The following is a 23,085-nucleotide window of genomic DNA, read 5'->3' on the forward strand; positions in this document are numbered from 1 at the left end:
TCGATTTAAACTCGCTTCCACGCGCTAGCGTAGCAATAATCGGCGCTGCTGAATGGATGGAGCTATTAAGTTTATCTATCTGCGACACGACGCGTTAGTCGCCCGGGTGGCCGATTACTTACACCAACATCGTGCATTCCTATTCCGGTGCAGCGACCCGATGGTAATCGATAGAGGAGAGTCAAACGGAGCCAAACCTCCCTCTTCTTTCGACGACTGCACACAAGTTCGAATCGAGTTCGAATTCTTGGAATACCGACGCAAGTGGAAACGGTAGAGGATTGGTCGGACGCGTTAAGGGGGTAAATTGCTGTGACGGATTGGAAAAATAGAAATTTTTTTTTTATCTCTTTCCAATGTTTCAAGGGTTTTAAGAATGCCACCCTTCGTATGATTCCCAACCAACATCGATCATATATTTGTATAGCAGAATTAAGGGACAGTGAAAATATCTCCGAATCATTGCAGAAAATTAATAAAAGGTATGTCGAAGCAAATTAGTGCAGTTTTGCAAGCTAAAGGGTTATGGACAAGATATTAAAAATAAATGACATATTATATACTGACAAGTATTGGACGTCGTGCAAAATCGAGTAAATCTATTCTTCTTATTTTACTTCTGTGATAAAAGTAAGTCTGATTTAACAAAGCTATTTAAGTTTGATTATAGAAGGTAAATACGAAGGAATAGGCAAGCTTGGATTTATCTCGTCGATTCTGGAGCCAGTGTTTCCCGGCAGCGTTTGTCGTTTCTGTGTTGCGATATACAAATGGAACACGAACGATTCGAATACGCGAGCGGTCGTTCATTGTTGCTCGTCCTTTAATTAGCTTCTGAATAGTTGAAAGTATTTCAAAGATCCCCACGCGACATTCCGAGCAACCGACTTCCACGTCCCAGGGTTCCCGTCCGACGGCGAGTTCGTTTCTTTATTCGTCCGGGCCGCCTTTATTTTCCGAGAAACCGATCACCGGGAGAATGTTGTGCGCGGTAGCGAGTTTGCTCGTCGCCCTTAGCGGGGAAGAGGATCCCGCGATGGGTATCCGTTGGCCAGAGTAAATTTTACGGCTCCTTCAAAGCCGGCACCACTCCGTAATCACGCGGCGATATTTCACGCCTCTCAAACGTGGAAACGAACGGCCTGTCGGTGGAAAAGGGGAATAAGAGATTAGACGGTTCTCCGATCGCGCCAGAACCGCGATGGAAACGAGCCAGAGCATCGTACGCTTTATTAAAAATATTTATCTTCGAATAAAACCCGAAGAAAACGTTCTCTTTAAAATGTAATTTCATAGTTCTTTATTTTTGCGCTTCGAACCACCCCTTCTCGGTTTGTTTCGACAATTTCGAAGTAAATTGAACGCCAAGATCTCGTCGAGAAATTCGAACAAGAGGGGTCGATGCAGGAAAAAGAGTCTATCCCAGCGAATATGACGTCGCGTTTCTGTCCGCTGTCGTCAATGATTTATGTTTCTCGTTAGAACCGCGAGACTTTTGTTTGTTTTCTACCGTGACATTTGCCACCGTCTATGATGAATAATGCTCTCGAGTCCTCTTTGAAGAATACGCAGGACCCCTTTGAAGAATATATGTGTCTGGATTTAAATGTTCCACGATCAGTCAGACGCGAGTGGATACAACAGCCCAGGAAGGGTATCATTGACTTCTTGCGCTCGACAGATCATCGTACTCTTAGGGTTCAATGGTTCGATCGTTGTACACAATGTTGATCGTGCGTACAGTGCCCTGGTATCAGGGAGCAAGTCTATTAGAATCGAGGTTTTTCAAACGTCTGCGTGACTCGCGTCCCCGCTTCTTCTATCGCCGGACTCGAGCGAATCGTCTGTTTTTGCTCCTCGTATCTTTACAATTAGAGGAACAGGTGATTAGTCACGAGCAACTTCCTTTTCTATGAGTAATATTTCGACATCGTTCGAAAATGATTTCGAAGAATTCGATTATCATATTTTTAACATCTTCGCGTATTTCTGAATTTATTGCGATGAATCTATAACGTGGCAAATGGAAGAAAAGTTTAGCCCAACTGCTAAACTAAAATCGAGGGTGGAAAATAAAACTATCGAGTATTAAATTCTTCGTGCGTTGTAATTCCATTAAAAGCGCAGCTCCAGCCGCGTTTCCTTCGCCTCCGTGCTCTCTCCTCGGTTTCTCGAGTCTTTACAACGACAGTGGCTTACTCTTTCATTGGAGGCTCTAATGTTCGCAATAATTTGGTTGTTTCCTAGAACGGTGTCAGGGAACGAAGAGTTGCTCGCGAGTCTATCTCCAGTCGGGCGGAATCGACGCTGCCCGAGCGTAGGATCGTTAGTTCCATGTAATATCCACGATCATTACTATGTATCGGAGTATCATTTCCAGCGATGATTATAGGAAGCTCGGTTCTTCCTGCTCCCGCTGTGTATCTGCGCGAATTAAAAGAGGAAAATTACGACGAGGGTAGGGACAGCGCCGAGAAGACCGAGCTTGCGTGCACCGACGCCGTGATGCGCAACCGTTCGCTTCTTTTCCCTTTATTTCTCCATTTTTTTCTTTTACTTTCTCCGACGTTAAGCGTGCCCGGAGTGCATAATTAGAGTCAAAATGAGGTTGTCCGTAGACACGAGAGGCTTCGAATTTTCCTTTTTTCGACGTCCAGTCGTGAAACGACGCCTCTTCTTTCGTCTCCCATCGATGTTACAGCTTCTTTGGTTCCAACGAATTTCCAATTTCTCCTCCGTTCTTACCCTGAAAATTACGATATCGTTCTTTGCGTTACCTCTCCTTCGAGTTTTCTTCCGTTACAGTTACGTGCAAGTCACGTTTCGCCGTAGGATACCTCGATTGTAAAAGATAGAAACGTTCAATTTCCGAATCACGTATTCATTTTAACGCTTGAACCCATTCGTAGTCTCTAATAAAAATTGCAAAAATGTTTACTCGACTTAATTTCTTTGGTACAAATAAATACACCATAATTGTCGGTAGTTCTAGTGTTAAGAATCACTGTACGCAGAAAAACCTAGAAAAAAGTGTCGTGTATACCCATTTTCGAAGTTCATGTATATTTAGACATTTTTCCAGTCGTTTCAATTATTAAGAGAACTAATCAGAAATTCGTGGGTTCGTTTTAAAATCAAATCCACCCTGTCTCTAGATTCCACGATCATAGCGGAACGCACGTAGCGCGCGAACGATCAATTACGATCTTAATTCGCGCGAATCGACGATTCCCCTGGTGCACCACCTGGGGTGTTGGGTTCCATGGCGCGCGGATCGAGGATCTACGGGGATACGTTCAAGCGTTAACCTCGTCGATGTAAACAGGATTTCATAGAGCTCGTTAGGGAACGGTACGATCCTAGATCCGCGTAAACTGCGCGGCAGAAGGGACTCGGATGAAAATCTAGTCGCCATGGCGGATGATAAGAGGTGGCACCTCCGCTCGTTCCTCTTCTTCTCCCTTCCCTTTCTCCCTGCTACTCTTCTAATCCCACCGATCTCCCGTGCCCGTGGACAGGACGGAATCATGTCAGCGACCTCGCAAGGCCTCGCCAAGGTCGTACGTTGAGCTCTCTGGCCAGCAGAAGCTGTTTCACCACCACCATCGTCGTTCGTGGCAGCGCCATCACCGTCCGCTGGCTCCCATTGCCACTTCGCGATCTGCCGACTTCGTGACTAATTTGCAGACGAATAAACGTACTTTCCTTTATCTCTCTTTCTCTCTCTCTCTCTCTTTGTCGCCGTGTCTCTCTGGTTTCATACGTTTACCCGCGTCGGTGCATCCGGGGGGATAAAAGTCGACCACGATCACCATCCTCACGACTTCCATCGATGACGAGGTAAAAGCGAGAGTCGTCGTTTCGCGTCGTTTGGAACAGGTGATCCGGGATCTTTATTCGACGCTCGGGGATCGAAATTGCGGATGTCGAGCGTTATCGAGTTAGGGTAGACGCTCGGATGGCTGATAATTTTGTCGAAAAACGAACGATCCGGCGATCGTCGTTTCGCGCCGCCGCGAACAGCTGATTTTGATCTTTATTGGCCACTTAGAGATCGAATTTATGGATATTTAGTATCGTTCCGTTTGAGAGGAACGTAGGAAGCTCGGGGTGAAATCGTTCTGCGTTATCGTTACAAGCGATACCTCGTTGCATCGTAGAGGACGAGTGGTGTAACTGTTTGCGTACCTTTGATCGTGACTTTTATTTCTGGTAAAACTTGTCTGTTAGTTAGTTGTACCAATTAAACGTACTTGGTTGCTATTAATAGTGGCGATAATTATATATATTATTATTAACCATATTAAGGTGGTCCATAGGGGTTTTCTTTTTAAGTACAAACATTGATACTTGTACATTTTTTGATAATGCTACAAAATAACAACTATTGAGTATTATGTCACACCAGGCATACACCTAAAACATTTCTATATCGTAACAAGTAATAAAGATAATATTTTTATTAGTATTATTAGTGTCGATTGTATAGTTTGTTGTGAGAGGGCATTTGAAAGGATGCTACTGGTGACGCCACATATTACCAGTGGGAAGTCACCAGTGTCGCTCCACCAATCGGGCAATTTACGCCTTCCGGTGTCTGCCTGGTCGCCCTTGTGCAAAAGTGGTCGCGAACTTTCACGTTTCCATGCAATACGTAGCAACAGAAATTAGGGTACCGAACCTCTGATTCTCTGGTACTTTTCACGTTTCATCAATTGTAATAGAAGGCACGAGTAATATTTACAGCAGTAAACTTTTCTAAAGCTTACTTTTGTGGCACGCACAAAAAATGATTTTCTTGAAACGGAACAGATTCTTTCTAACGGTAGAGCAAGATCTCACCAACGTGTTCTCTATAAATAGATAAACAGATCCGAGTTGTATGTTCATTACGTGTAGCATTCTACTTCGGTAATTTCTATTCGTCTTATCAATATCATAACGATATTGTAAGATATATCGACGAACTATCGCTAAGTTGTCCATAATTTACGGATAATCGTTAGCAGCATCTCAATTACACCTAAGTGGTTATTAGTTACGACGATTTATTATCTTAGAACAGCGTCCCTTAAACTTGTTTAATCACGGATCACTTTTTAATTCACCGTGCATCTACAGGAATACCAACGTTCTTTTATTCGGATTTTAACATGAATACCTTATCCCTGAAGATAGAACAAAGACGAAAATACATTTAGACGAATCGTGTAAGTCGAAACTCGAAGGCAGTATTCTTCCTAAGAAATATCACGCGATCAAATACAAGATATATCCTCATATTCCCATATTCCACGAGTTATAGAAGCTCGGGTTAATTACGTTATCGCGTGCACTTTGGAAAGGGTACGGTTGACAAAGTGTTAAGGGGCCCCCGTACGTTCGACGGCAATAATATCTGTCGAGTTCGCGATAAATTCGTATTGCGTTCCGTTGCATCGATCGATTTAATCGATATTTTAAAGATATTATCGACGCGTCGACGACTGTCAATAACTTATCGATAAGTTATCGATAATCGTTAGCGTCCGCGCGTCGGGACGTTACTTCTCGCCGGGTTATCGATACGATCCACCGTTTCTCGCGGAATTTATCACCAACGCGCGGAGAGGGATCTCGTAATCGGATATCCAGCTTGCTGGCTGGCGCCATTTTATTAAATCGTCCTCGCGGTCCGCGCCATTCCGACGAGCAAACCAGTTTACGATAACTTAACTCGCGATACGCGCCACGTCGCGCCCTTCCGTCCCTTTTCTTCGCGTCCCGTCCTCTCCCTTACGAATCGTTTTCGGCTTATCGTTCAAAAGGAGAACAAACGCGCCAAGGATGCCCCGCGCGTACTATCCGCGGCGACTGGTCGCGCGAACGCACGATGTGGACGGAGCTTTATGGTTCGTCGAACGTCTCGGGGCGTGCTGGTTGGCGCCAGGCGCCTTGCTTCTTTGCGTGCCAGGACGCTCACCACCGGCGGGAACCAAATCCCCGCGATGGCGCGGATTGATGCCGCTCGTTATACCATCGGCGGACTGAATTATGGAAATCATAAATTTTGGCGGCCGCACGCTGGAAAAACGGCCATCGCTCGGAGATAATATCGGCACAGATGTCGTAAATACCTTATTAGCTCCCGTAACTCCTTCCTCGGCGATTACGATCGTCCGACGAAGGACATCGGCGTCTCAGACTATCCCAATACTCGCAATTTCCATTTTGTTCTCCAAAAATATACGTATCGTGAACATACCAACCCCTTAAAACTTAAGGAATTTGATACTTTGGAAATAAATTAGGCTACAATAGTACTTTTTATTCCTAGATAGTACTGTAAATCATATTATGTATAATACTAGGTCAAAGATCAATGACAATCGTGGTCAATAGATGGCAAAATCATGATTCTTTAATATTGCGGTGTTCCAAATTAGGAACGTATTCCACATTAGGACAACTGACCTTAATATTAAATTTCTCTGTATTTGTACTACGATCCTATCGATAGAAAGCGTAAAAGTAGTAAAAATTAACACAAATATCCTACGAACTCTAGAAATAAACCACGAAAGCTCGTAAATAAATAAGAACGTTGAAACTCGATCGCCCCAGCTAGACTCTCCAACATCGTTACTTGCGGCAGTCGATAAATTTTCCCATCGTCAGAAATTGGTTTTATAGTTTCATTGAAAAATAAACCGCGTAACGTTCATTCGATTTTCTAAATATAGCATTTAATTACAACGCGCAATAATAAATATTTCCGATCGATTCGCTTGAAAACGACCAAACGTTTTTTTCCGTTCGATCGTAAACCTTTTAAACGTTACCACGGATTACGCCTTAAAATTTTTTGAGAGAGTTGTCACTATCGAGGAGGACTCCCGTTTAAGCGATCGGAAGAATCGATAAATCGTTCCCTAGTTGCGTGCCTCCGCCACGCATCGAGTATAAGCGCACCGCGCGAGATTTATGCGTATTTACGAGAGGCATTAACCGTGTCCGTTGCACGTAGAAAAATCATCCGCGTCCAATTATTTCTGCCAACGAGCATCAAACGTTGGATGCTCATCATCCCAACCGACTCTCTAGGCGGTCCTGCTTCTGACTCTCGCATGACTGAAGTCTGTCGTTTCGTCTGGAAGCTGCTCCGGTCGATCAATCTAGACTACCAATATTGTATCGTGGAGATATAAGATAGTCACCTCGAACTTCTCACTATTGTTGAACTTGTAAATATTTCTATTTTTCAACGTGTCAAATCTTGCAGTCTCAGAAAATGTAATATGTTTCGTGTCAGGAAAATTTCTAACGAGTACCATTCTTATATCCCAGTAAGATGCTGTATGAAACTTATAAGTTGCTTCCAAACTACCCCCACGTTGCAACGTTTTATACAATTTAGCCCTTTCTTGTGCAATGACGAGTCTGACTCGTGACAAGTTCATGATGCTACTCACTCGTCGTCAAGTCTTATAAGGGATGTTTATTATTAGCTTTATTATTTTATTAGTTTATTATAGCTTATAACAGCTGTTCGCAAATCGCCGTTCTACAGGCGAAACTTTAAACGTTAATAACTTTTTAACGAGGCCTCGATTTCTTGTTTCACAACTTGCAGTGAAAAATTACACGTCTGCCCGTTTCTAATAAATTTTTTGAGGCCCCTCACAACTGGTTCCTATTATAGCTATAATAATTAATATTTTTATACGAAATTTTTACAAGCAGTAGTTCAAGAAATGTACTTTAAACATTTATTAGTCTCATAGTCCAAAAAATTCTTGAAAATTGCCTTCATTTGCAGCCGTCACAGTGGTTTCCCCCTTTAAGGGGTTAAGGACACGCATCCTTGGATTAAAATAGAATGCGTTGCGCGTTTTAGCGTTCGAATGTGCATAGAGTCGCCATGAAAGGAGTCGGTTGGTAATAATTATAATGAATATCGAGCGTGAACGCGGTAGCAGGATAGAGAGCAGAGCGAGATGAAGAGGGACGAGCGTTAAATCATAAATCTAGCAAATTGGCCGCGGGGCGCGTCGTAAAGTGTTGTTCACACCTACGTCCACGCGCGACGTGTAACGCGGGAACGCGAGGAATTTCGTCACGGCCTTCGCTGGATCTTTACGCACGAACGCCCCTTTGCTGTCCGATGGCTGACGGTGCCGCGACGTGCCTGTCATACTCGCCGACTGGCTTCCGAGGGCTTCCTGTCCCCCGGAGGACAGGTCGATTTGGTTAATGAACCTCGCGGTGGTTTCGTTGCATCGCGAACAACCGCGCCGTTATTAATCTCGATCGCGGCGACTCGTTCCTCCAGAGATACTCGAAGTCTCCAACCGTGACGATATCTTGTTATTCCCGATAAGATTGATGTCAACGCAATTTAAATTCATACGAAGGAGGACGAGCTCGTCGAAATCAGCTCCATTGTACGCCGATACGAGCAATTTATAACGCGATGCAATTTATATTATTTTCTGAAACAGATCAAATTGATAAGCTTCTCCTTTTGCTCGACGGACTCTCGAGTGAAAAACTACGGTCATTCGTCTTCTCCGCGTAGCAAAATCGCGTTTCAATATTTCACGTAGCTATTGTTATACTATTTTTAGGTCATCGCATTTAACAAATAATATTTGTATAGTGATTTTTACAAGCATAGTTCAAATTCTGAAGTTATGTCGATATTCGGTTGTCTTTGTCCCGTAAATATCCAGGACTGCGCGTGGAAGGTGAACAAGGCGTAAGAGCTAAATTATTTATCGCGGAGGACTTGTTCTGTTAAACGAAGTGAAGCAAACGGAGGATGACACTCGAAGTCATTAAAGTCACCGGTACGAGTTTGCTCTCCACGCGTTGAACTCTCTCTCTTTCACGCTCATTATAGTTACGTTTAACGCGTCCTGTGATGCCTTTCTGTTGATCATAACGGTGCGATTACCTTTAAACAAAAGGGCTCTCGTAACGATTCACTCGAGTCGACAGAAATAATTTTTTCAGAACGATTTGAAATTATTCTTAAAAGTTCATCTTTAATTTTTTACAAATTTGTTTGACGTCCTACGGAAATGTTGTCTAATACTTTCTTGTAGGTATCGTTGAGCTCTATTTCAGAAATAAAGTTCAATGAAACTTTACCGACAGCGAGTCGTGGAAGCATCGACCGGAAGTTGCAACAGTTTGCAGAGAGCGTAATTCGATTGATGCGCGAATAAGAGGAGGCAACTACGATGTCAATGAGGTCTGAAAAGGCTTCTGTGTTCCACTCGGTTCCCTTCTTTCCTAACGAACCGAACGAGGCGAGGGAAAACTGCGTCGCGAACGTGTGCCGTTTAATGAAATTGGAGGGCTAGGTCAGCGTTCCTGTTTCCAGAACCGATACTAACGCGATTACCTCGCGAAAACGGACGCGGAATCGAGTTAGTCGGGCTGCACGGGGATAATTTCATTAGCATCGATCCTAGCGGCTGAGTTTCTGATTCGGTCTATTTACCGGGCGCGCGACAACAATAATGAATTTTCCGCGAGACGCTTAATTCGCCGTCGCCGTGGACGGAGTCTTTCGTTGTCAAATTAATGGACCCCATCGCGGGCGGAAGAGAGGCTCTCGCGGAACGGACGTGGCCAACGACGTCGACCCGAAATTAACGGAAATCGGATTCTCCGTGCTTCGACGAACACTCACAACGCGTGATTGATATTTAATCGAGTTACCCCGGACTACGGTGCATTGTCAAAGTTTATTCCTTATTTAGAATATAGACTCGAACTCGAGAATGTTATTCCGCGAATATATTTTTCTTGTAACTATAAATCTTAACGTTTTTAGGGACGATTTATTTTTAGTAAATCGTACTGGGCCAGAAGAAATTGTATTGCAAGAAAGTTTTGTTTAAAATATTGTTTTAACATTTTTTATATTTACATTTTATTTATGCCAAGTCAATGTGTTAAATCCTAAACATCGAGTCTTCTGTCGTTCCGTTGAGCGGAAGAGAAGTTCTCGCGAAGCGGATGCGATCGACAACGTCGCTCGAAATCAACGGAAATCGCGTTCTCCGCGCGTACGTGATTGGTGTTAAAATGCATTACTTCGGACCCGAAGTGCAGAGTCACGAAGTTTATCATTTCGAATATGCTACTCGGAATTGGAAGCTTCCGATACGCGCGCGAATTAACTGATTTCAATTTATCAGTCGACGAACATTCTTTTCGATCTGTGTTTCGTAAAATAGTGATAGTTTCGATAGTTTCTAAAACGCTCCATAAAATTAAAAAATATTAATTATCGAACAACCTTATGCTCTCAGTCTAAAAATATCCAGATTTTTCCTCGACAGAGATTCGCAATTAATTGGCGAATCGTGTATCGTAATCGATTGCCATCGCGTAAAAAGAAGACTGGCCTCGATAGGATCGCTAGAAATCGTTGTTAACGATTGCAGTCGATAAGGAAGCAAGTCGATTTCAACATTGACAGGCGCACCGTGCTCGGTGCAACTTTGATGCTCGTCGAATGTGCCGTGGATAAGGCAGAAACGCCGGGGAAACGGGAGGGGGAAAGGTCGACAGATACGCGCAATTTTCCCTAATGATCGTATTGGCGATTAGTTAGGTGCCTTTCTATAAATCTTCCCTAACTAATTACCCCTTGCACTCTCAACCCTCGAAGAAGACCACACTGGCGTTCGAGTGAACCATGTAGTTAAACTCTAATTATTATCCACGTCTGCGATAAATTAAACTGCCAGATGCCATGGTATCGTCGAGTGCCTCTCTCGCACGCACGGTGGACCGCATTATGGGAGTATGGAATATTCGCTTGTTCGGCGTTGCCTCATTCAATTTTGCGCCATCCGTGCGCGCTTATGTTCGCTATTGTGGGCATCCTCGATCTTTGTCCCGGTATATCTCTCTCGAAGGGTCAGTTTCAACGGATTTCGCGAGGGTTGCTTCCCCTAGGAATTTTCCAACGACCAGCTTTCGTACTTTTTTTTTAATCTCAACGAATTTTAGTACTGCACGAATTTCCTATTCACATATGCACAACGTCAGTTCATAACTTTTATACAGGGTGTTCGGCTACCCATGGGAAAAATTTTAATAGAGGATTCTAGAGGCCAAAATAAGACGAAAATCAAGAATACCAATTTGTTGATGGAGGCTTCGTTAAAAAGTTATTAACAATTAAATTCAAAAATTTCAAATCGTTCTGCAAAAATTATTTTCGGTTGCGGGGGTCAATTACAATCATTTTTGGTGAATACACATACCCTCGAAATCCTACCCACTTTCGAGAAAAAAATTCAGTACGGGCGGAACTTTAAACGTTAATAACTTTTTAACGAAGCCTCCATCAACAAATTAGTATTCTTGATTTTCGTCTTATTTTGACCTCTAGAATGTCCCATTAAAATTTTTCCCAGGGGTGGTCGAATACCCTGTATATGTCATCTTTCATACCTTACCCTCGCGAAGCATCGAATATTCTACTAAAATTTGCTATATTTTGTTACGAAAACATCAGATGGACACAAAAGATTATAGCAATTTTATAGAACGCGACGGCCAGCTTAAGAAAAACACGACTATTTTGTGGAATCGCGTTTTGCGGTATGTCGCGCTTTAAACAACGATACAAGTTTGTGTTTATTCGTTATAGTGACATTTCTACGTAAAACACTCTGCAAGGGAATGTTTATACTGGAGTATCGATCGCGGGAAAAGAGTGATGAATGAATGGATTCGACGAATGGCGACACATGGCATGAATATGTGATGTCTGTGAGAAAGGTTTAACAATCCAGCGCGATTGAGGATCTGGGCACAGGGAGGGATCGTGGGAATCGCTCGATGTCAAAGAATTGTTGCTATAATTTTACATACTTCACAATGTAACAATTTTTAAAGAGTTCTGAGTTCGTGATTATTGTCCCCGTTTCAATTTTGTTTAAATATCATTCGTAAAATGATATTAAAACATTTTAAACTACTTACTCCGACTGTGATTCCATGCTTTATGATCGATGTTTAATGCTCTGGAGATCGATGGGTCACCAAAGGGCGACAATTAGCGTTAGAACTCGATCGATGGGAGAAGTTTCGTTCCAGGGTTGCTCGGAGACTAGAAACTGCGAACTTTGTTCGGTAATTTAATTAGGCAACACATTCTGTCGACATAATGTTACGAATTTCCGTAAGTTATAGCTAACTATATACGCTAGAGAATTGTTTGAAACGTTATCAAAAGAAGATTGTAAAAATCTCTCCGTGTCAGTTTATTCGACAATAGAAAGGCACGTTTTTGATAAATAACGTTGCCCCGTTCTCAGCTCGGTGGTATTAAATTTATGGACGACGTGCACGTGTTTTCGCGTTCGCAGGTGCTTGACGATATAAAATTACATCTTTACCATTCAGCGATAAATTGACTTGGAGTTAATTAGAATTAAGCTGATAGGCTTTAAGAAATTGAGCTTCGTAATAAAGTATTTTTTTTTTAATACTAATGCCGCGTTACGAGCCAAGGCCGCTCGCGACGCAGGAGGCCGGCGAGAGGAGGGTTTTTCCAAAGGTATAACGATTCATCAGTTCGTTGGTTAGTATAGAGGCGAGCCTAATGCGAAATTGAGCTCCCGCTGGAATGCAAAGTCACTAGGTTGGAAAAATCCGGGATAAATAATGCTCGCGCTGGAACCTGATGGGGAAATTAGGGACACGCAAAGGATGTTAATTAAGCCTCGTAACTATGCTTCGAGTGCTAAAAAATATTAGGTCAGGCCATAAAAGTCGGCTCTCAGACTTTATATAAACGTTCGTTTCTGGCATTTCGCAACTTCGTGCAACGGAGGTAAAATAAAATACAGGAGATCACACGTTATTATTGTAACTAATATCGCACCAAGCTTCACTTTTAAATTTAATCTCTCGCACAGACCGTTTTTTATTGAGTTCTCGTAAAGTTCTACATTCGTTTCTGGCATTTCCCAACTTCGTGCAACGAAGATAAAATAAATTAAATAGTTTCTAAAGAGGTCACGCACCATTTCAGGATTCCTAGAAGCCAGCCTTCGAGCAAATCTTTAAAACGACTCGCGGCCAATGATTAAACGGCTCGAAAGTCGCAGTTTTACGACGTTTCACGAAATAACCGAGAAACTGGTGTCTTCGCGGTTCTCCCAGCGTCCGAATAAAAGTTAAATATCCACGTTTAATGCTCGTCCCGATAAAAATGGCTAACTACTCGTGACCCAGCGAGACAATATCGTCGAGAACGTTTAATTATGACGGAATCGTTTTATTGCCGTACGACTTGGCTCGTTTCTCTGATCCGCGAATTGCAGAATTCGAGGCCGATCTAACCGTTACCAGCGACCTTTGAAATGTCACGTTCGTGTCGCTAACGGTTCGATTTTTCTGTTTGCCTGTTTCAGATGCCCAAATGGAGCAGGGGTACCGGTCCGAGGTCCAAGAAAGGGCACTCGTCGTATCCTTGCAGATGTTCAATCTGATTTTAGAACGTGGCGTGTCCTTGCTCAAGTCTCAGTTGGACAGCGGCGAAGAACCGAGGATGGTTGTTAGCGAGGACATGCAAGTCCTTTTACCAGCTATCAAGGTATTTCCGTTATCTCTGGCATATCTAATGGGCCTCTATCAAGATCTCTTTTTCCGAGAAACTTTCACCGTACCGGGGAAACCGCGTCATTCCGATTCCTCGCTCCATAAAATCTTTACAAAAAATGTTTCGATTCCGTGAGCACGTGGACGTCCTTTTCGACGAATCGTCGCAATCCTTACGGGAGGATCGAAGAAAGTTCCTTGAGAATGGCGCTTAAGGGGGGAGACTCGAGTAAAATATTAAGAGAAATGATATTTAACAAAGGGTTTAAATTTTTTTCTCGGAAATGGTTAGGATTTCGAGGGTATGTCTATCGACCAAAAATGATTGTAATTGACCCCTGCAATCGAAAGTAATTTTTCCAGAATGATTGGAAACTTTTCAATTTCGCCGAAAAATTGTCCGGTCCATAAGGTGTAAGGTGTACTCGTATAGCAAAGAGAACATAAAAAAAAGCGTTCGTTCGAATTATTATTTAGGAAATTTTCGTCGAAATCGATCGAATTGTTCGTTGACGGGGTTCCTTGTCATCGCCATAATCCTGCATGCGAGCGCGCCTAACCGGTCGAGAATTTATGAAGCGACGCGCGGTTCGCACCCACGCAAGGTTCACCGGTGGCTGTTGTCAGGGCCTGGGCCTGGTTCGTTCGTGTCTCGACTTATTATGCAACCCACCGTTCGCGATTAATGCACCTATCGCACGTAAGCTATGCACGCACGCTCCATCGATAAAGGTCAGCCTATGACAAGCCATTGGAATCGCGACGTCATTGGTTCTTCCTGGTTCTCGCTGGTGCAACCTTCAAGGATGCTCGCGTGGCGTTTTGCATCGTGATGCACCGATTCTTAATCGCGTACGCCTTTACGGGGGAAATAAATTCACCGAGCCACCCAAATTTCTTGCGCAGATCGTTCTCGAAACGATCGCTCGCGTTGCAAAATAATTTCACTCGTTATCGTCAAAGTGAAAAATTGCGCAGGACGATAGGAGCTGTCGCGAACGTTTTTTAAATTAAAAGTATTTGGAATTTTTGCGGAAAGAATGCGTCGATCGTTATCGAAACGCAACCTGGCGCACGGAATAATGGCGAGTTTTGCTCTTGTCCCGCGTAAGACCATTAATATTGCCGATAAAGTAGACGTGATACAAGACTGCTGGAATATGATTCACTTTCCGAGGATGGATGAACGCTGGGGATGAAAATAAAATGTCTTCTAGGCTTTCTATAAATAGGAACGTCCTCCCTTGTCTCCTGGCGACGATCTTTCATCTCTGAAACTTTTTGTTACAGATTTGGTGCGATTGGATGCTCTGTCACAGCACCGTTTGGAATCCGCCGCCATCTTGCACGGACTACAGAGTCGGGTGAGTCTCGTCAAATATATTACCATTCCTTTCCTCGACTATACAATTCGTGCCATTCACGGATAGGATCCAACCGCCTCAATATAATATATAATTTATTGTTATTATTAGTCGTTTATTCTTCTTTACGTTTTCAAAATTGAACAAGACGAGCAATCGTTCTATCCACTCCTTTTTTTTATGGAATCCATAAGTGTTCATTCCTCAACTTTTTAAATTATGAGAGAAATATTTGAGATGTTAACCCTTAATTACTCCCATCAAATAGTGAAGCTTCTCTCAACATTTTTAAACAGGAAATTAACCCCTGATCACGGACGTAGAAATAAATATTCTGTCGTTACCACAGACATCTGGCCTCGAAGACCAGATCACTTTAATTTCACGAGTAATTAAAGGTCAAGAAATTAATATTCCCTGGTTGCACGGAAGTTTCAAATGGTTCGATGGTAATACCATTTTTCATCGTTTCGAGCGGTTCTCCAACGCCGGTCAGCGTCGTTCCCGATATATCGCGATTATTTAAAACTTTCCTGCCAGCCCACAGGCGTGAACGTAACCGTTAAATGTCAGTAACAGAAGTAAATTTTCCTCGGGGCGCCGTCTAGTATATTAGGATCAAGAGCTTCGCGAGGAGAAGAAATACTCGATATTTCGAACTCCCTCTGATCCTGTGGCTCGCGGTCTGCGGTCTGGATCTGGCTCTTAACTCCGGGCGTCCAGTCGGTAACCGCGCACGATGCATACATTCGCCAGTAGATTACGCTACAGCCACAAATTATCCGCTCCGAGAAGCATTTTTTCGCCCCCGAAACTTCGGGCGTCTTCCTCCTCCATCGTTCACGCGATTCAACAACTCGCTGGATGAAATTCGTAAACGTTGCCCGCCATTTTTAATTCATAAATATCCCCAGTTTCGTACGCTGTCGTTCCACGAATTATCAAAATCAATTAAACAACCTACGTTCATAGACCAGTACAAAATTTTTTAAACCTCTGGCGACTTTCCCCTTAACGTACGATTTAATGTAATTTTTCAAATGCACTTAATTTTGTTTAAATTTGTTCGTAAGAGGAATTACCACAATGAAGAATAACAATGAGGAATCCAATGATCAGCTAATATTAAAAATAATATTTAAATTGGATCTTCTCGGCGCCTGGCGCGGGTTAGCCTGAATTTCGCCCGAGGAACGACGACCAGAGGTGCTTGGCTGCGGCGTTGTAAGTGTGACACGGGTCACGGTCAACCGCTGTATTGTATCAAAACTCGATCTACAGTCACGCAGAGGTTCGCGGATTCCTACGGGTCGGTTCGTTTCCCTCCCTCCTGGTTTCCCTGGGACCGTTCGCGCGCAATTATCTCCAGAACGGCGTCTAATTTGATGGAGAACGTGCGTGCAACGTCGACCCGGCGAGTATCTACGCTCGCTTTTGTCAAACAGATTAATCTCCGCGGTCCGAGGAGGGAGATTTGTGGGGTGGGTCTGTCGCGGGTCCGGCGGGGGCCGCAGATCAACCAACACGTAACGTTCGGTTCCGTCGCAGCTGCGCGCGACTATTAATTCAGGTTGACACTTCAGGTGTTTTGAATTATGACTGTTGTGTTGGACTATTAATTCTCACCGGCACGTCAATTTCTCAGGGTGGGAAAGTTCCCGGAGAGGCTGCTAGAGACATCACGCCGGACGACGACGCTACACCTTCCAGGCGCCTGTTCCGTGATTTATCGCTCGCGATAAGACGCGAAATTCCGCCCTAAAACCTAATTGTTCGAGGGATACCGGCGATCATTTGCTCTACGATGCTCGAGGGTTGCGACACGCGGGGGTGTCGTTGCTTAGGGTGCAAGGGGAATCATAGTAAACCAGGTCGAAATAGTAAAGATCCACGAGAAAACGTCGACGATTAAATGAGCTTGAATGTTTTCGAATAAGGCTAGCTTGAGTCCAATAATTTCTCATAAAAGTTCTCATTCAAATTCAATGGAACCTATCACGATTATTTCGACTATTCGATGAATTTTTTTAAAAATCGTCACACACTCTTAAGTAAAGGTAGTAAGAAAGTCGAGGGAAGAGACGCGCGATCGCTACGAGAGCAGCGTCGACCACTCGTTGAAGTCACTGGGCTCGCGAACCTGTTCCGTTCTCGAAACGATTCAGCGTGGGAGTGACTCATCGAAATAAAAGCATTCGGTCGCCGTTACGACGACAATGCAAAGCATACGGGGGACTTTCGAGGAAAGGTCCATCAACGTGTAATTATCTTTGTACGGGTATCCTCGATGATTGACGAAGAAACCACGGAATTGCTGAAAAAAGATCGACTCGTCGTTAGCGTGACGGGGCCTCTGGAAAACAGAGAAACGAGACTCCCTTAGGAAACGAACACGTAACGTAAATTCGAACGATGAAGGTAGAAGTGGTCGAAGTTCGTTAATTGCTCTTCCAAACACGAATTGTTATGATTTTGTACTGTGTTCGAAGTGTTTTATTATTGACAATTAATTTGATATCAGTTCTATTGATATTAAATGTGTAACATTTATAAAACGATTTAATTACTATGGAAAATATCTATGAAAAATCCCCACTTTATTTGATCTACTAAAATTTCCAAATAGTTTTCGTAAAACAATTTGCACGATTTTTACTTAGATCGACAACCCCGATTCAGATTACTGCAAATAAAAATGCCTAAGCACTCGAACGAACTTTTACCAAGGTGCAACACTTTCCCGTACCTCAATTTAAACATTTTTTACGATCGCAAGAAGAAAAATGGCGGCCATTGACGGTGTCTCTAGTCGCCCTCGCGACGCTCGAAAGTCTTTTTCCCGCTCGAACATTCGAGCGAGATCGAAGACAACGATTTTTACTCTCGATCGCGCCGAGCCCCCAGCCCGAATATATCGATCCCTCGGATCTTTCTAACGAGACGGAGCAAAAAGACGAGGCGAAAAGAGAGAAAAGGCTCGTGGCTGCCCGACTGATGCAATCTATCGTCCATTAAACGAGTTTCAAGGCCTCTTTAGTCCCGTAACTGCGAGAACCAACGGTCCCTATCCGGCTGGATGAGTTAATTATTGTTGCTCGTTAGCGATTAACAATTATGCGAGCGTAGAGCGTTTCCTTGGCAAGGACGCGCCGCGCGGCCGTCGATCGGCTACCAACGCGATCGCATCCTCTTGATCCTGTTCACCGCGAATAAAAAACGGTCTTATTTATAGAACCGGGGATCGCAATTAATCTGCCGTCGATCGCAACTTATTCGATTCCCTCTGCCCCCAACGCCATAAATTTTTTTTTATTTTCATCGAGGATAGCAACTTTGTTTTATCCTGGCGATCGCTCGTGCCTGGAACCGTGCAATTCCGATCGATCGATCAGTTCCCCCTGTCTCTCTCTTCGGTTTCTATTCTGTTTCTTTTTCTCTCTCTATTTATTATTAACCCTTTGGGGACGGGAATAGTTTTAAACGAGAGCGTCCGTCCAGGCGAGAGTCGGTTTTCTTATCCTCTGGCGCGAGGACGAGATTATCCTCCAAGTTTATCAATTTTCCAGACTCGTTTTACTACCCCGATGACGCGTAGATCGCATTAATCTACCCGGCGCGACCGACGCGTTATTTATTGCTAGGTGTTTCACTCGAGACCGAGCTGCTGAGTTGACTCTGATAGAGTATATCAATCACGCGATTGTTGACGATCGCGAAGCGTTTCGGACGATGCTCTGAATCAACGATTTTTTGGCTCCGTGAAATGATAGAATTATTGGACGGCATATGTTGCCATTCACTGAACGGAGAATCGGCCATAATGATCGCAATTTCTTACACTTACGGTCGTAAGTCACGAGTATTAGGACACTTGTCCGACGACGTTGTCGATCTTCAATCTTTGGACTATTGTGACATGGATCGTTTCAGAGGTTGGATACTCTGCTCCAACGTTCGTCGATCCAACTTCCCCGAAGATCTTTTTGCACATAGGTTTATAGATTTTCCTCGTCTCGTTTGATTCTTTGTTGCATCACAGCGCCGTGAATCATACGCGTACAGAAGAATGTTTGTTATTAACTTAATTGCATGCACTGCATTATGCAATTGCCTGTGGAATAATTTGGTTCATAGTGTGTACTCGGTAACAGGAAGATCCAACTTCCGTCTACGATTCTCATAATGATATCTAGATTCTTTTTTAATTTTCCAATTAGAACATAAACTACTTCCCATCTTTATGGATCGGTTCTTTCTATTTCCCACTAAACGCGTATGGTTCGCACAGAGAAACGATTATAAAAAAGTACGAGTTACTGTCATTTTTAATAGTCGTTGACCGAAACGAGCTAGTTTAATTGATCGTGTTCGCTAACAACTCACGAACACTTTCGTATTACTTCGCAAATCATTTAAACGCGTTGTAAAATTCGTGCAACGCCAAGTCCACTCTTGTTATCATTTCGAGTCAAACGTTCGAAAGTTCTTTAAAATATAAGAAAAAAAAAAGCAAATAAACAACTTTAAATTCGTGCAAATTTAAAATAATTTTTTAAACCTCTTCGTTGCAAGATGTAACGTGACTTTTAAAAATAAAAGAATCGTAATATTTAAGTTTTTATAAAAGTTCTGTGACCCTGTAGTGAAAAATATATTCTCGCGATCGATAGAAAAATCGAGCGTACGTACGAGGTAGGAATATAATGATCGATCCAGTGTCTCGAAACACAGGTTGAAAATGGCTGGTTCGATCGTGCGCGTTACAGTTCTCTTCGTCGGTGATTTTTCTCGTTTATCAATAAGTCCGAGGCGGCTAATAATTTAACGATAAAGAGGTTCGTCGATTAGACGAGTAGGAAACGCGGTGCATGCGGCTTGGCGCAATTAACGAATGACCTTTCATGACGCCGATCGATTAATCCCGGGCCGATGGCGTCGTGAGCTTTTCTTTGTAGCTGCCTCCTTGCTTCTTTATCGCCGCCTCGGGGGCTGTGCACGATACCATCGAATGATCGATGGCTTGGAAAATGATCCCCCGCGCGCTGCCATTCATCGCGGTGAAAATAATTAAACGGACGACTTTGGATTTACAGTAATACGGAAGTGGTCGATGGATACGTGGCGCGCCAGCGTGGACGCGTCATATATTTAACGATGTCACCGATACACGGCGGTTCGACGTACGCGGGAACCGCGAATAGAGGCGATATGTTACTAATTTTGATGGAACCGAACGAATCGTGACCATCAATCCAACGTTGCTCGCGCCAAAAAGGTAATGCGTCATCGGAAAATGCGGTCGCCAGGGTCGAGTTCATTTCGTTCGACGGGGCAGGTGTGAAAGAAAATCATGCGTTTAATCATTCAAATTGGACAGCCACTCGAGGATATTTATAAGGAGTCCAATCACTCTTCGTTCCTTCGCTGGCACAATTTGTAACATCGATCCGGAGGGAAGCAATTTAGGTTTTCAAAATTTTGTTTGGATAACTTTGAAATTTGTAATAAAAATAATATTTTAAATTTGACCGTTACTCAAATTCATGATATTTAAGTTTTTATAAAAGTTCTGCAAGCAAGTGAAACATGTCTATAAATAAAAGTATTCCATATTATCGTTGTACCTGGATAAAATTATAATTCGCAGAAAAATCGAATCTCGGAAAGTTATTTCGTTTGGTGTTCGCATAATTTAAGGCTTACCCGGCTAAATCGACGATTCAGCCTCGAAAGTAAAGCCAGGCATAGAAAATGATCGTGCCACCTGTGCCCATTGTGCCAGGTCTTCTTTATTCGCGTTCGAATCGCGGGGTGCAACGTGGCTCGTTGATTCGTTCTGGCAGCTTACTGAATCATCGGCGAAAATTTATTGCAAGCGGGAAGAACCATCTGCGGTTGGATCCTTCCGGTTTCTGGTTACGCGATTTTCAGCCGATAGGCCAACGCGGTTCAGGCGATGATGAATTTAATTCGTTTCGCGATGTTAACTCCGGTTTTCTTTGCAGCCCCGCCGGAGACGCGTGGAGCAGACTGGCCACGATGGTGAACCTGCTGGATAAATTGAATTATTCCAGAGCGATACTGATTCAGGCCAAGGACGCGAGGAGACGTCGAGAAGACGGTGAGCGAATATTTCGATTCATTAGCAATTTTACATATTTTTATCGTAACAGTTTCCAAGTATTCGGTGTTCTATTTTATGTTTGCTATTCGCGATAGTTGGACGTGTCCAGACTTTCTTTATGCTTTCCGGGAAAAGCAGCCTTTCAGTCTACTTTTTCTATTATTTTAATTTCCACATACGCGCATTTTATGTCCCGTAATAAGTATTATCAGTGGTATGTAAACATTACGTATACTCGGTTCCGTTTTTTCCATTTAGAAAAAGAGAGGATGCGTCGGATTATGTTTTAGTACGAAATAAAACTATTTTATGGCGAAAGAAAATATTTTTACACCCGGGGCAAATTTTCTTAGAATCTTATCCACCGGTACGATTCAAACTCGTTTGATATTTAGAAAAATTCTAATGTTACGGATAACAGGACCCTGTAAGTAGCGCTTGGAAATTGTTCGTAGATCGGAATATGTTAAGGATATCGAACGACGAAATTGCTTCTTCTAACAAATGGCGAGAGTCACAGTGGTGTAAGTCCAAATTCTTCAAACTTGAGTTAACACTGAACATATTATATTCTACGTTAAAAATTATTATTCGTTAAAAACGTATCCATTATTAAATTTTCACTAACTGATATGTTTTCGAAATTTCACTCCAGAATTTAAACATCCTTCAATTTTTATATACAGACATTTTATAACACGTTTCTGAGCTTGTAGAAGTGTTTTTGTAACTTTAATATGTGTCTGGATTTTTTTTTAAACAACGCAAAACATCATTTTACGCAGAGTAGCTAAAATGTGACTTGCACCACTATGTCTCTCAACCCGCCAAATAATAATAAGCACGCTATCGAACCATGGTATGTAATTGAAACAAATACCAAGGACACCTCTGACCGTGGAAAACTGCCGATGAACAGGTTAATAAGGAAACAACAAAACTTAATGCAATTTGTTTTCTTTGGGATCTATAAACTATTGTGTACACGAGGCGTGTACGCGTGGTTTTAAAGAGCAAATACTAAAAATTACGACGTTTCGTCCCGGATCCGCTACCGTATTAATATCGAGCTCGTTGATGCTGCTATTACCACGCATTGAAATCACTTACACCGGCGTTCGTATGAAAACCACGTTACGATCTCATTATATGGTACAGTCGCTACATTAATTTCACGATTGCGCAAAAACGTTTCTTTTTCTGATAAATATACGTTTTCTAATTATTCTCATCGGCCAGTTTAATAGCCATATTAATTATTAAATGATTATAAGACGCAACTGTCGTCGTTGATACTTGCCCAGTAAACAGCGAGCTAAATTTACTGTTCGCGATTATTCTGTTTACAGTTTCGTAACTGTACTCAACGTAAGTATACATCAAATCGAGAATTAACTCTAAAGTGTAACCGATATTACTCAGTTCCACGATCATCTTCGCGGATTGTAATCGGAAATGAATCTCCTTTAACTGCTCTGCACGCGATTTATTACGACGCATTCGAGTCACTCGATCAGCATTTCTATTAATCCGCTTTAATGTAGGCATTTTATGTCGGTCTCGGATAAAGAAAATTATTATATAAGGAGGGAATCATTTCTTCGTTATTTATTTGTACGTCCACGAGTTAATTACTCGAACTAAAACGCAAGTCGCTGAATCTCCAGAACTATTAAATGCATTAAGAGAATATTATGCGCGGGCCCCGTGAACATTCCTCGGTAATCATTTCAGAATTTCCTTTTATTATACTTTTTAGCGATTCTGTTACGTAAAACGTTGTAACATACAACGTTAAAATTGTCGGGAGTGCATCTTATGTACAGGTATAGAGATTCGAAGTACTTTTTCTTAAAACGCTGGCGTCGAAAGGAATGTCCAAAGTTGATTTGGCGTTCCTCGAAAGTCATAAACGGATCGCGGAATATTACGTTGATTTTCACGCCCTCTTTTCGAAGCGCTCCGCTCATCGCCCCAACGATT

At 42.8% G+C, this 23,085-nt stretch overlaps 2 protein-coding genes across 5 annotated transcripts in view; one reads left to right on the top strand and one right to left on the bottom strand.

Moving 5' to 3' along the window:
* The window catches only part of LOC143344829 (neuferricin), a 258,037-nt gene that overhangs the window by 73,627 nt on the left and 161,325 nt on the right, over window positions 1-23,085 (bottom strand). The window lies entirely within an intron of this gene.
* Window positions 1-23,085, top strand: part of LOC143344812 (telomerase-binding protein EST1A) — a 139,147-nt gene that overhangs the window by 63,935 nt on the left and 52,127 nt on the right. For all 4 annotated transcript variants that reach the window (XM_076771256.1, XM_076771258.1, XM_076771257.1 and 1 more), the window contains 3 exons: window positions 13,428-13,609; window positions 14,905-14,978; window positions 20,984-21,099. In XM_076771256.1, coding sequence (XP_076627371.1) covers window positions 13,428-13,609; window positions 14,905-14,978; window positions 20,984-21,099 — 372 coding nt within the window. The remainder of the gene's footprint in view (window positions 1-13,427; window positions 13,610-14,904; window positions 14,979-20,983; window positions 21,100-23,085) is intronic.

This window comes from Colletes latitarsis, chromosome 8 (assembly GCF_051014445.1).
Source record: "Colletes latitarsis isolate SP2378_abdomen chromosome 8, iyColLati1, whole genome shotgun sequence".
NCBI classification, from domain to species: domain Eukaryota; kingdom Metazoa; phylum Arthropoda; class Insecta; order Hymenoptera; family Colletidae; genus Colletes; species Colletes latitarsis.